This window comes from Fistularia commersonii, chromosome 23 (genome assembly GCF_037954325.1).
Source record: "Fistularia commersonii isolate RoL2024-O1a breed Wild chromosome 23, RoL_Fcom_v1.0, whole genome shotgun sequence".
NCBI classification, from domain to species: Eukaryota; Metazoa; Chordata; class Actinopteri; order Syngnathiformes; family Fistulariidae; genus Fistularia; species Fistularia commersonii.
The window spans coordinates 5216182-5230495 of NC_141306.1; the positions used below are offsets into that span (position 1 = coordinate 5216182).

At 38.7% G+C, this 14314-nt stretch overlaps 2 protein-coding genes across 5 annotated transcripts; one reads left to right on the forward strand and one right to left on the reverse strand.

Moving 5' to 3' along the window:
• Positions 1 to 1196: 1196 nt before the first annotated feature.
• rcn3 (reticulocalbin 3, EF-hand calcium binding domain) lies at positions 1197 to 7752 on the forward strand. Of its 4 annotated transcripts, none has more exons than XM_086170801.1 (8): positions 1197 to 1274; positions 2569 to 2818; positions 3073 to 3266; positions 4098 to 4270; positions 4738 to 4798; positions 4898 to 4989; positions 5390 to 5497; positions 5713 to 6603. In XM_086170801.1, the coding sequence occupies exons 2-8, from the start codon at positions 2604 to 2606 to the stop codon at positions 5818 to 5820; spliced, it is 951 nt and encodes a 316-aa protein (XP_086026927.1). In that variant the 5' UTR covers positions 1197 to 1274; positions 2569 to 2603; the 3' UTR covers positions 5821 to 6603. The 4 variants fall into 4 exon arrangements, with proteins under 4 accessions (XP_086026927.1, XP_086026926.1, XP_086026924.1 ...); XM_086170800.1 differs by lacking the exon at positions 5713 to 6603 and adding an exon at positions 7527 to 7752 and having other exon boundaries at positions 1210 to 1274; positions 2582 to 2818; XM_086170798.1 differs by having other exon boundaries at positions 1210 to 1274; positions 2582 to 2818.
• A 514-nt stretch (positions 7753 to 8266) lies between these two features.
• On the reverse strand, positions 8267 to 13234 carry nosip (nitric oxide synthase interacting protein). The gene is made up of 9 exons (XM_086170802.1): positions 12883 to 13234; positions 12166 to 12271; positions 11880 to 11961; positions 11232 to 11367; positions 10623 to 10774; positions 9745 to 9861; positions 9395 to 9465; positions 9191 to 9299; positions 8267 to 8722 (listed from the first exon to the last, which is right to left on the reverse strand). The coding sequence occupies exons 1-9, from the start codon at positions 12950 to 12952 to the stop codon at positions 8651 to 8653; spliced, it is 915 nt and encodes a 304-aa protein (XP_086026928.1). The 5' UTR covers positions 12953 to 13234; the 3' UTR covers positions 8267 to 8650.
• Between the last annotated feature and the right edge of the window lie 1080 nt (positions 13235 to 14314).

Consider the following 14314-nt stretch of genomic DNA (forward strand, 5'->3'; position numbering starts at 1 on the left):
TACTTTATTGCTGCCCTGAAAAATGACCAAAAAGCCCTATAACCACAAGATGAAAGTGGTTACAAAAGAATCCCACCAAGTGGATTATAGATGATATATGTAAGATGCACAAGTACAAAATTCCCTGTTCACAAACAATGTTTGACTATGAGCAGTTTTCAGGTTTCACTAGTTAACAGCTAACATTTAGCTTACACATTAGCAAGCTTTTAGCTCAGGTGTTAGCCCAGTCTCTGGTTATGCATTAGCAAACCTTTACATTGCATGTTAGCCAAACATAACATTTCATATCAACCAACTTAAAGATGTTGCGTTAACTTTTAGTTTACACATCACATAAATCTTTAGCATAAATGTTAAACGAATTTGAAACATAGTTGTTACCTAGCTTTAAACCATTTCTCTTAATGAAACATAAACTAACATAACCTTAATATCAGACGATATTGACCAAAACTGTTATTGGTCATCCCTTAGTCATGGGTTGTTTTTTTTTTGTTTGTTTGATTATTTATTAGATATGATAATTTTGAATATTTTCTTCAATCCCTCGTGAGTAAAGTCCTTTAGTTTGTTTTTACATAGGTCAATGAAACCTCTGAGGTGGCAATGACTCAGCAGGAACTTAGTGCAGCACCTGAGCTTCTCTGACCAGAACACTAAAGAACAAGAGCTACTACTGTGGATTCAGAGGGTGAAACTGATGAAAATATATGTGGACAATGTCGATTGCCTTTTAATATTTCTTATTATTTATTCATTTGGGATAAAATAAATGTGTAACATATGGACATAAAAGGACATAAAGGAAGTTGGCTGAGAATAATGTATGTAGCAACTAAACCCTTACATTTTGAAAGGATAACCAAAGAGTTTTCCCCGACTTTTGATAGCATGCTCTTTTCATCAATACATGTGTTACGTGCCATTATATGTTCTTTTTTTTCTCCCTTTATAATCAATCAACTGCTAGATATTGTATTTCCCTCCTCTCGTGGCACTTCATTTGGGTTGTAGTCGCGACTTGTAGTTCCCGAGAAGTTGCGTGACAACGTGGCGGTTCTCCGCCAATAAGGATTCAATGTAAAGGACCAAATTACAACAGGCTAAACGTCATTGGCTAGACTCCCCAAAGGGGCTCCTCTTATTGGCTCATTGGGGAGAAAATCCCGCCTTCCGAAAACTATTATTTAAAGGTACAGAGTGCCAACGCGGACTTCGATTTCTACAACTCGCGAATTTTGCTGGGAGGTGTCCCGTTTTTCAAGAAAGTGGTGAGTTAGTGGCTTTTTCTTGGTTATTTGGGGACTTATGAACCGGCAAGTAACTCGTGTTCTTAGTTACTTGTTATTTTTAAGGTTTTGTGGCTCCACTGAGTTCAGAGCTGGAGGGTTTTTATTAGCATCTTCCAGAAGTCTTGAAGGATCCTGAGACAGGACATGGGGAGTCATCACTTCATCAAATCGACTTTTCCACATTTAGATAGTTTTCTGTCATTTAAGATGTCAATTACGATTAAATGAGTGTCAGGTTCAACTCTTCAAAAGTTATTTTTTAGCATTTATATTCTTAATACTAACTTGGATCAGAGGGGTGGGGTGGAAGGGAGGGTCTAACTGACTAAAATAGAAAATAACTGTTGTAAGACTTGCAAAGTATTTACTTGCCTTTCATTTAAGTTCAGCAAGATTTCAGGTTTTGCACACTGCTTTTAGAGGAAAAAGCTTAATATTTTTATGGGAAAATAAGGTGTGTTTTATTCAAAATTCAAGTCTTACAGGCTTTAACATTTTCAGGCACATTGATGTTCTTGAATGTCTCGTTCCTGGAGTTCAGAGGTGGAGAACTGAGAAGCAGGAGAACCCCTGATCTGATTCTCCTCATCCTCCTCCTCAACTCCATGCCATTGACATGATTTCTGACTCCAAAGACCAGCTGCCCTTGTCTTGTTCGAATCCCATTTGTTCTCACATCATCTGGGTCTGTATAAATGATTTATCCAATAAATGTCACATTTCTGAGATCAGTTTGCCGTTGACCTGAATGTGGGTCATATCTCAGGCCTGTCGACTGAATAAATGTCCAGCTGTGCCAAGCAGGATTTCATAAGAGGATCTGCTCTGTTAGAACATGTTGCAGAGACCTTTCTGAGCAGATGAAAAAAATAACCCAGGAAATGAAGGGGATACAGAGTCTTCAGAGTCAGATGAGATATTATTTTATTATTTCACTGCTTTACTTCCCTCCACCTTATATTTTGGTTTGATCATAACAACCGGCCTCACTTGTAGGCTTTCAGAAAGAGCTCTTCCTCAAGTGGGTGGTGTGAGAGACAAATGGGGGCCATGCTGATCGACTAAAAATGTTATATGGTTAAACCCAGAATATTAGCTGAATTCCCTGACAATCCGCAAAACAACCCTGGATAATCAAGAAATTGAACAAAAAAAAAATCTGCAACAAATTGCCTGAAAGTTACCAGGAAGATAGACGGAAATTATTGATACATTTTCTGAAAGCAGCCACAACTTTGGCTGAACAATGGCAATAATTTGTCCTAATTGTCAGAAATACATTACAGAAAGAGTCCATCATTCTCCATCATGTTGGTGAGATTACTGGCGCCACTCTGCATCCTGGCCGCTGTGGCCTTCGCTGTCCCTGCTCAGGAGAAGCGTGTCCATCACCAAGCCAAGCTAAGCGACCATGCCCACGATGACGCCCACGATTTCCAATATGACCACGAAGCCTTCTTGGGAAAGGAGGAGGCCAAAACCTTTGACCAGCTGACTCCTGAGGAGAGCAAAGCCAAACTGGCGTAGGTTCTGTTGAGAGAGTACTGTGAAAACATGATACTAAGTTTTTATTTTCTATATCAATATGACTGTACATGCAGAATGAAGAAAAAATCCTTGAGAATTAGACACAAGCGAGGTTTACTCATCTGCCGTGAAAGAGAAATACCAGAATTAAGTACTTAACATTCTATGTGAGCGGAAAGTACCGTAGTAAGTGAATCGCTTTATTGTTATCCTGGGTATCTCGTGTTCTGACCCTGATCTCACCCCACAGGAAGATTGTGGAACGTATCGACACTAACAAAGACGGCTACATCAACCACGCTGAGCTGCACTACTGGATCAAACACCGTCAGAGGCGCTACATCGAGGAAAACGTCAACAAACACTGGAAGGACTATGACAAAAACCAAGATGACAAGATCGCCTGGGAGGAGTATAAGAACACCACCTACGGATACTACATTGGTACATCACCTTATGCGTCATTTTTAATCATGTCCATCAGACTGAAGGCTTATGGGCTCAGTTTATGCACAAACAAAAGTCTCATATATAGCTGCATAATATTTACTGTCCTAAGCAAAAATGGAAAAATGTTGAACTTTTACTTTTACAGTCAGTCCGTAATTTCATTTTTTTGCCGAATTGCTTCTTCCTTTTTTAAAAGATTTCCATCAATCCACCGTCCCTTGAAATTTCGATTGCTTAACTTTTAGCACCTTTTTTTTCTTTGAATTTTTCAGACTTTTTATTTTTATTATTTATTTCATTCTATTATTTTTTTTATTATTATTTTCTTCTTTTTTTTGAACCCTTTAGATACATTTAGCTATGTCACTGGAATCATTATGTACTTCTGGCTTTGGTCACTGGGGGGCTCAGTGAGCCGTCTAAACCGAAAGAACCTGCCTCTGTGCTCTTTGGTTCTCCAAGATTATAAAATGTGGCTCCACTTATAGTTACTTTCACACGAAAGCTCAACTGTGCCTTAGTTACCATGGTTACCTTTCACTGTCATTTCATAGATGCAGTACAAAGGAGAGAACCACATCTCTGCACAGTTTTTTCTGTTAAATTTTAATCATCTTTTTTGATTGCTGTTGAATATTTAGCCTCATTACTGTCCAGACCATAGAAAGTAATTTCTGCCAGATGGTTAGGTCTCTTGCTAAATTAAGCAGCCTTTAGACCTAAAAGAATTGCCTATCTCAGGATTAGAACCGGAACCACACTGGGTTTTAGAGACTTCACAAAAACCCTTCACAAGCCCGTAATGATTCCAAATGCCTTTTCCAGATGAGGAATTTGATGATGTTGAAGACAAAGCCACCTACAAAGCCATGCTAACACGGGACGAGCGGCGTTTCAAGAAAGCCGACCGTGATGGTGACGGCATCGCTACCCGTGAGGAGTTCACTGCCTTCCTTCACCCCGAGGAGTATGATTACATGAAAGATCTGGTCGTGCAGGTGAAGTCTTTTCTCTGACAGCAGAAGTCATAACACTTTTCATAGAACACTCACGCTCCCCAGGTCTGGGGCTCCCAAAAATACAGGCCCCTAACAGTATATTCAAGGTGCCACACTTCAGTTCTTATTTCAGGTTATTTCATAGCACTGGCCGTTTAGGTGAAATGCTTTTTTCTCAGGATTTCTTGCTGACGAGGTTCTTCCATAGGAAAAACTTTACAAAAGAAATTAAAAATATAGAGCCAAAGAAAATATTTCTAAAATGCAAAGTGCAAAAAACAATCCTTTGATTTATTACGTCCTCTGATTTTTTTTTTTTTTCCAAAACTTTTTTCTCTATCCATTATGCCTCATTTATATTACTTTGAAACCCCCTGGATCTGGAATTTCTCTCAGCATGACTTAAGTTTTTATGAGCGTTTCAGCAAAGATGCATCATCAAGACAATAAACAATGCCCTCCCACAGGAAACGGTCGAGGACATTGACAAGAACGGGGATGGCAAGGTTGACCTCAACGAGTATATCGGTAGGTAACAACAGGTACCAGGTAACAACAGGGGATCGACTGCTGGATCGCTTTCTAGTAAGAAACGAGGCCATGTTTAATTTGTGTGTTGGCCTGCAGGGGATATGTACTCACCAGAGGCGGGGGAAAGTGAACCCGACTGGGTTCAGACTGAGAAGAAACACTTCCTAGAGATCAGAGACGCCAACAAGGTAAAAACAGATAGCTGAGTCGGTTTAAGTGCTTTGTGTCTCACTTATTTCCCTTCTGTCAGATAATCCACACACAATCCCATGTCCACACTGTAGCACCTTCTGTCCTCTCAAAATAAGAGCTCAGAAACTACTAAGCTCAAGATACCTTTTTAATTGTTATGACAGTGTTGTAATGTTTTGAAGCCTGCGTGTCATTATGTGTGATCTAAGTCATGGTGTTTCATTTCGTATGGTGATTTATTTCAGTGTGTGTGTATGCAAGTGGGGACGGGGTTCTCTGCAAAGGAACAGGTGTCCTGTAACAGTGACCTGATAATGCACTTGTGTGTTTCCAGGCAACCTCAGATGTTTTTCTTTTTGGTCACTTCCTCAGTAACTCAGTCATGCATTTGCACAGGATGGCTACCTGGACAGTGAGGAGGTGGCCCACTGGGTCCTGCCAGGCGAGATCGATCATGCCGACAACGAAGCCAAACACTTGATCCATGAAACAGACACGGACAAGGTAGATCCGCCACTGTTTCCTCTCACACACTTTGTCCACATGTGATTGTTGTGTAATAGGTATTAATCAATCATAATTGCTGTAATTGTGGCCTAATTATTAACAGTCTTCCCCCTTTCTTGCCTTCTCTTTCTCCCTTCTTTCCCCCCCATCACCTCCCTGTGATTCCCCTCAATATTACCAATCTCTGTCACAATGTGATGATGTAACATCAGGACGAGAAAATAACCAGGAAGGAAATTCTGGCCAACTGGAACATGTTTGTGGGAAGCCAGGCCACCAATTACGGCGAAGATCTAACAAAGAGACACGACGAACTTTGATGAACCATCGTGTCCTAGGAGGAGATCAGCGGGGTGTTTAATTCACGTTTTTTGCTGGCAGGAGATTTAATGGTTTACATGTTCGATGTTCACACAAGCACAGATCTGTCAGATACAGCATGCAGTCACATACCGTGTATGTGAACTCAGGAGATGCTTATAACCCCACACACATATCTGTTTTTTCAGCATGTGCAGTTGATGTTTTTTTACCTATTGTCCAGTGAAAATCTGTGTCATCAAAATATCAAAATTAGGTAGTAGCATAATCTGTGGACATCGTCGTCCAGCTGAAGCGATGCCATCATTGTGGCTTAACACACCAACAGGAGTTTTTTGCGAGATAAAATCTGCAAAAGAGAAATGCCAGGGCCCTCTCTTATGAAGCAGGTTCACCAAATCCAGGATGCCTCCAAGAGAACTCTTTGTAAGATTAACCATGTCAGATTAGCCTTTTAAATCAACTATGCCTCATTGTGGGTTCATTTATATATATGAAAAACAAACAGCTCCCTGAAAGAAAACACTCTTACACTGGGACTATTAATCCATATTCCATATTCTAAAGAACATTGAAATTGCACCAAAGTCAGCGGAGTGGATTAGGTCTACTGCATCTGTTACCGTGGTGACAAACAGATCCTGCTTCATGGTAAAAGGCCCTGGTTCCACCAATCAGGCATCGCGTCAGTGTAATGGCACATCAGAGGGAGAAGGACGTCTGTGACTAAAAGGACTGTGCTACTGTTTCTGGTTTGTCCAGGAAATAAAACCTTTTCTACATATGTTGTTTTTTCTTTTTTTTTAGTCTTGATCCAAACTCTTTCAATTCCAATGCACGTAATGTACATGTACAAGAGGAAATAATTCAAAACAGCGGTCTCCTAGATTTGTGTTAATTTTAGAAGTGAACATGTATAACCACAAAAATAATGAGTAGTAGAGAGTAACAAATTTAATGTGTCCTTGGAAGAATATCGTAAAGCCAGGGAAAATAGGTTGAATCTAGGGTGTGGGATCACATAACAAGGACCTATTGCTAAGACGTCACTGCAAATTCAATAGAGAAAACTACCAGAAAAATCAGAGGTATATATCAAATTGTTGCTTCATTAAAACTACCATTTAAAACTAGAGTATGTTTCTTTTAATGGTTAAGTTTGAAATGAACAAACTAAATCATGGCGAATTTAGTTTCAGGTTGGATTCATTATTTCATTCATTTGTGATTAGATTTCAGAAAGAGGTAATATGTGGGAGTCATTTTAGCAGTATTCATTTTTATATACTTCAGTTAAAACTTGAGTTTTAATCATTCTAAAACATGTTTTTAAAAGCACCCTGTGTGAGCATCACAGATAGAGAGTAGCAATTGTAGTACAGGGTCGTGTACAGAGGAATGTGTTCATTAGGATTATGTTCATCTATATTGCATATTGTTCTTGTTTTTTTTTTAAATTGAGATTTTGTGAAATGTGGACTTTAATGCAGAAAAACATCACTGACTTTGAACCAAAGAAATGAGAACATATTTATGGAATGAAATACAATGTTGGCCTGACAAGTTCTAAATCAAGACACATACATAGTAATTACACAAACATTGGAAAACAACACTTTGATAAATTTGTGGTGTAACTATATACTGTGTTTTAACTTGGTTGTTTCTAATGAATATATTTCCTTCCCTGTCCTCTGCTTGCTAGGATGGCCTTCTCACTCTTTCTGAGCTCCTCGATAATCTTGACTTCATCAAGATCAGCACCATCACTGATTATGGAGGTATGACGGACTACGGCCATGATGAACTCTAACAAAATATATTTATTTGGTTTCAAGAGAATCCAGTAAGGATCGAACAAACCACCAAAACTGAAGTTTCACCTGAACTTTCTGTGTGGCAATTAAAAGGAGATAAAAAGTATATTGAATGGTGAATGGTGAATCAGTTACTGATTTAAATTTACTTTGGGGTGTGATGTTAATTGTGAAACATTCAAACAGAATTGTAAATGTCCAGTAGAGTCACCATGAGATGACAAAAGGTCAAAAGGTGTAGTTTATTCACAATAGTTTTGCTAACGTCAAAGTGGCTAGAAAAATCATTTTCATTTTCTAAGAAAAAGTCAGAAAATTGTTAGTTATTTTCAGGGACAATATTCCACTGAATCTCTGGTATATTTAAAAAAAATGTCCTCCATTATACTTCTATTTCATGTTAGCCTTTGTTGATTCCATTGCTGATCAATTCTATAAATAATAAGTAGAAAAAATGACCTAAATGAAAAGGACTCAACCAGACTGCAATGCCTTGATATTACAGTCTATTTTTCAGCTTCATCGTGGCCAGTTGTAACCCAGTGAGACATCAAAGTTATTAAAAGATTAGAGCAAAAATATCACAGCATTTTACAACTAATGAAACAGGAAGAAAATTATGCATCCCTTTTTGTGCTCCAGTTACTTTTATTGGAATTCAGCCAGAATAAACAGGATAGAATTAAAACAGCACACGTTCCAACTGTACACTGCCCCCTTACAGGACTGGAAATTAAAAAAAAGGCCATTGCGTCCTTTCTTTCTTTGCAAAAAAGAGGAACGTCCACCAAAGCCTGACATGGCACAGTTATAAAAGTTCATACATGGTATTTGGGTTTTCCCCTGCCTGACAAAATATTGAAATTTGAAAAAAAAAAAAAAAGCTATCTGCAAATAAAGGAGCAACAACATGTTCAACCAAACTAAGTAAAGGTGAAGTCGTAAAACAAGTACTGGTCACATACTGGCAAAATCCTTGTGATAGAGTTAATGTCTTCCATTCCCTGCGGTCTCACACTTGCATCACTGGTCGAGCCTCTTTGGCACGGAGATCGACGCCGGAGGCAGCAAATCCTGTTCCACCCTGTTGGAGAACAAAATGGACCATCAGCCCCACAATTTTTCCCTTTAGAGGCAAACTAGATAGTTGGTGTGCAGAAAACACAAATATTCTCTTTTTTGATCAAGAATCATTCCGGCATGTTCAGTGTAAGATTTATATTCACGCTATTTTAAAGTAACTTCCTGAACGCAATCGAAGGGAATATCAGCTGAAATTTGGCCGTTGTGATTTCAATTATGAACTGACTTTTACCACAACTTCATCTCTTGCAATCGCCTGAGGAGGGCGATGTGATCTCATGACTTGGAAGGCTCATCCACCATGAAACTAGGTTATTTAAATGGATGTTGTTGCATGATGTAAATCATGCATAAATATAACTCACAAATAGTGATCGGGGAGATAAACTGATGAATTCGAGAATGTAGATGAATTAAACAATTTAAAGTCACAGAGGGTAAAGATGCAGAAACAGATTCTGGAACCAACCCTCTGGAGCAGTATGATGTCTCTGTCTGTGAGTTTGTCTCCAGTCATAGGGTCGATCATGTCCTTCTTGATCAACTTCTCCACACACTCCTGTGTCACCACTGCCCCCCTGAGCACAGGAAAGAGGGACGTTTTGGAAAAAAAAGCCCATTGCTGCGTGTAAAGAATGGAGTTGGCGGGGCAAACAGGCGTGGTGATACTCACGATGGCCGCAGGACGGCACAGGGGACACTGTTGCCAAGGACGTCTCTGGTCACAGCACAGACATATCTGTCCTGAGGGAGACATTTGGAACATACCATTAATACTCCTACGAAGAAAACAGTTTACGGAGTTGATTTGGGAACACTGGCATAAAGATAGAGGAATATTTCAATATCTATTTCAAGACATTTTCCCTTTTCTCTCGTTTATCATGGATTTTCCATGACTACATTGTCAAGACTCTGTCATTACTTTTTGAGGATTTCAACTGTCAGAATAAATTCTCATCACTGCTTGAAATGAGACTTCCAGCTGCTTCCCATCACAACAGAGTGTTGACATGGACGGACCTGGCGGGTAAGCAGGGCCACTCGGTCCAGGCTCGGGTCCATTGGGGTGAATCGCACTGTGATGAGCTCGTTCATCTTGATAGGACGCCCAGACATGGGACATGACACAGTTTTACTCTGACAAATGTGATAGTAGACAAAAGAAGAGAACATTTATTTAGTTTAGTCTTGTTTAAGTGGGAAGGTGTTGTCACTTAATGACAGAAAATCAGACTCAACATTTACCATACAGACGAACAAGCAGGTGAATGTCCAAGGACACATTTTAATGTCACGTCATTATTGTTGTTTAGTAAAGTAAACCGCGTGTTTATGTGCCACTATTATGTAATATAATGTTACAATTCAAATGTTAATACTATCCAAAGCATTATATATGAACATCAAGAAAGAGTCTGTTTTGAGGCACTCAGAAAACAAGAGAATGTTTATATTATTTGTAAGTCAACACATGGCTTCTCAAAACATTTTTGCTTTTTCTGTCGTTTTTCATGCGTTTCCCACGACCGTAGATTAGGTCACAAATTATCCAGGACCTGTGAGAACTGTGAGGACAAAACATTTTTGAAGAGAACAGTGACAGCAGACAGCAGTAAAGCAGGGTGTGTTCGCCGAAATACCTTCATCAAAGTATTTCCTTATTTAGAAAAAAGTTCAATAGATGTAAAAATAACCAAAAATCACCCTATAAATGTTGGCTACAGGCTCGACAGGACAAGAACCCACAGTGTAATTTATTATCAAAGTACCTTATTGTAATGTGGAGTTTTTTGATCAAATTTCCCCCAAAAAAATTGACACTATTTTAGTGTTTACACAGAAACATTGTCTGATTAAAAAAAAAATTAAAAAAAAAAAGCGGGTTCGGAGGCACGTACTGGTTTCTTGAGCAGGGTGGGTTTGGCTTCGGGGGTCAGGGACGGGATCCAGAAACTGGGAAGACTTTGGCTGGAGGAGGCAGCAGGAGCACTTCCAGACGGCTCTACTGGGCTGCTCTCTGTGTTGCCCTTTTCACCTGCTTTGCCCTGTCCTGAGGGTAGAAAAATACAAAATGATCTTGTTGATTTAAACCATATTCACATAGTATTAGCATTTTACTGTCTTAGTACAGTACTATGAGTGTGTGTTTGACTGTTGAACAGCAAGGCAGAACTTGTCTTGTGACTAATATAAACCCTGGTATTAATCCGTTAGTATCAGCATGGTTTCTGGTCGATCTGTCAACCTGAAGGTGGCCTCGTGATTCAACATTTGGATGTGAGTAATGAAAATAAATCCCATCTGAGCTGTTTGGGGTTTTAAAGCCAGACCATCTGTACAAAATGCAACATGTGATCACACTATTCTTTTGATTTTTTTGACTGTTCGGACAAAATAATTAAAAAGAACTGTCAAATCTGCAGAACTGGATCTTTGTTGTCAGTCTGTTCTGGGAAAATGCAAATGTCTTAGGATCACTGACGTTGTTGGCATCCGTCAACACGTACCAGTGATGAAGGGGTTGATGGGTTTAGACACGATGCTGTTCTCCCTGGTTTTGAACCGCTCCACTCGCTCTCTTTCCTCTGACTTAGATTCCAGGTGGCTGCTGCTCTTCTGTGCTTGCTTTTGCTTCTCATACGCCTTAACATTTAAACAAAAAGCATTCTGAGATTGCAATGTGTCCTCTCAGGTGTACAACGGGTAGTAGCTGGTTTCACACTCGCCAATTAGATTCAACATGAATTAAACAATTAAAGAATTAAATAAAAACAATTAAATTCAACTGTGTTAATGTATTTAACGGATCACAGAACGTTAGCGACTACCATATTGCCGTGAAGAAGTTAGCAACAAACATTTAGCATGAAAGCATTGCAGATAGTGACGCAAAATTACCCCGTCCTGAATAAAACCAACACACATTAACTAAGCCAGTAGGTTATCAAGAGGTATTAAGGTATAAGTTATAAAGAGGAATAGACAGCTGTCTCATAGTATGAAGGGCAAATCACTGCCTTGAACTGATTTGATAGAAATAGAAGAGGCCTAGATTTTTCCTTTGTTCAATGACAACATACAATTCATCGGACACTTTCAAGACGCTAAACATGATCAAACTGATGAAAGAAACCAAATTGATAAAAAGGACCCACCTTCATTTTTTTGGCAATTTCTGTCTTTTTGTGCAGAATGTATTCCAGAATGGCCTGTTTTTCATACAGGTATCCATCTGGGCTGAGGGGGAAATGTATCAGGATTAAAATTCATGTAATTCATATATATCACTTGTAGGTATGGAAAAAAGAAAAATCAGTTAACCCGACTTTTTTAAGGAAGGTCATTTAAAAAAATTGTAAAAATAAAGAATTTCCCATCTCAAATGAAAAAAAAAACAAATTTTGTGGTTTATCCCCATTTGTGAATGAGGGACAAACTTACGTCACCACAGGATCCTTGCAGGGCTGCAGAGACAGACAGCAGCAGTCAAAGTCTTTGATGGCATCTTTGCCAAGTCGGATGCTTTGTGTCCCGTAACCAGACGCCGCTGGACAGCGAGTGAATAAATAGTGTGAATTCCAGTGGTTAACCAAGATATAAAAAAAAAAAAAAAAAAAATACACACATTGGACGCTACAGTGTATTATGATGACACAAAAACTGTCATGATATAATTTGATTCAATTCAGGAGCAATCAGTGGAGTCAACTCCATTGGTTCCATTTAAACCAACTTTAAATATCTACTGTAAAATGAATGCAACAATTTCATGTCTCGAAACTAACATAAAAAAATAAATAAATAAAAACAAAAATCACTTAATGTTATACATATGATGTAAATATTGGCTAACATTAGATAGTGCTAAAGTACTTTTCTGAAGATTATCATCTGAGTTTTCTGTCTATCTTTCAACAAACAACATACACCAAAATTAAAGGCGATAGATAGATAGATAGATAGATAGATAGATAGATAGATAGATAGATAGATAGATAGATAGATAGATAGATAGATAGATAGATAGATAGATAGATAGATAGATAGATAGATAGATAGATAGATAGATAGATAGATAGATAGTGATCATTACGTCATGAATCCAACGATTTAGCATCTGAGTGAGACGTTAGCATTAGCTTGGAGATGCGTTCTCACCCGTGTCCTTCCTCTTCTCGTGGTATGTGTAAACCGCTCCCGCCGTGCAATTCTTCCCATGACGAGTCATTTTTCTTATTTTACCTGGTTAACTTTAGTGAGCAGCTAGCTTAGTCTCCTAAAATCAACAAACGAGAAAACTAATACGGAGCGACAATGATGCTGTTCAACGGTGACATTAGATGCTAGCTATGCTCGTACGGATCACACACCAGGAGACGAGTCTATTGAAAAACAATGAATTGAAAAATATATTTATAGAACGGTTAGTGATAGCTTCTGTGGTGTTAGAGCGGTACCGAAAATAATAACAATAATTTCTTCTTCTTCTTCTTCTTCGCCGTCGCCACACTCTTCTTTTGAGACTGTTGCTGGTAAGTGTACAGATATACTGCCATCTTGTGTTCAGTGATGATCTATCAAATCTTTGAAATTATACTATGCTTGTAGCTCCCACCACTATCACTATTCAAAAGATTGCAGTTCTTCTTATCATCAATTTAATAATAATCCATCCAGATTCTGCCACTTATCCTAAGTTGTGTCACAGGGGCAGCAGCCGGAACAGGGAGGCCCAGACTTCCCTCTCCCGAGCCACATTGCACAGCTCTTCTGGGGGATCCCAAAGTGTTCTCAGGCCAGCCAATTTAATAATAATATATCATATATGGTTGTTGTTGTTGTTTTAATATTGTTTTAATATTCTTTTAATATTGATAGTCAGCTGCGATTCAAAATATGCACTTGATATTATTCAATGATATTCTTACTGTGACTCTGAGATTAGTACTTGACAATGCATGCATCCTCATTTGCTGTGCTTGTGCTAACATGTGAACTTTCTGAGAAATTGATAAGTTTGACAAAATATCTACTAGAGCAAGTAATGGGTTTTGCTATTTTAAAGTGACAATGAGGAGTGTTGTTCCTGTTGGCGTTTTGTTTTGAACAAATCAAACCCAGGACAACGGAAGACCCCCATTAAAATGACTGGCTACTTAAGTAACTTCATTTACGCTAACTAAACACTTGACACCATAAGTGCAGCTTAACGCAGGCATAATTCAATAACCCTTAGCATATAAAAGCCCTCTTTAAAAGTTATTACGGTTCCTTGGCCGATGTCCTTGCCTCACATCCCAGAGGACACCTGCAACGCCACATTACTATTTTACATGGCTTCCCAAAAGTGGGCAAAAAGAGAAACTGCATACTCCAGCTTTGTGGCTTTGTTTGTTCTGTTTTATTTTTTTATATGGTATGATAACCATGTATACAAGGGGAACACTTGGCCCCCCTGAAATGATACAGAACATCATAGGCATTGCAATATTTTTGATTCATATTTAGTTTTTTGTTTAGGGGATTGTTCATTTGTTTGTTTGTTTGCCATCCCAAAAAATGATTCAAGATGAATCTCCCATCTAAAATT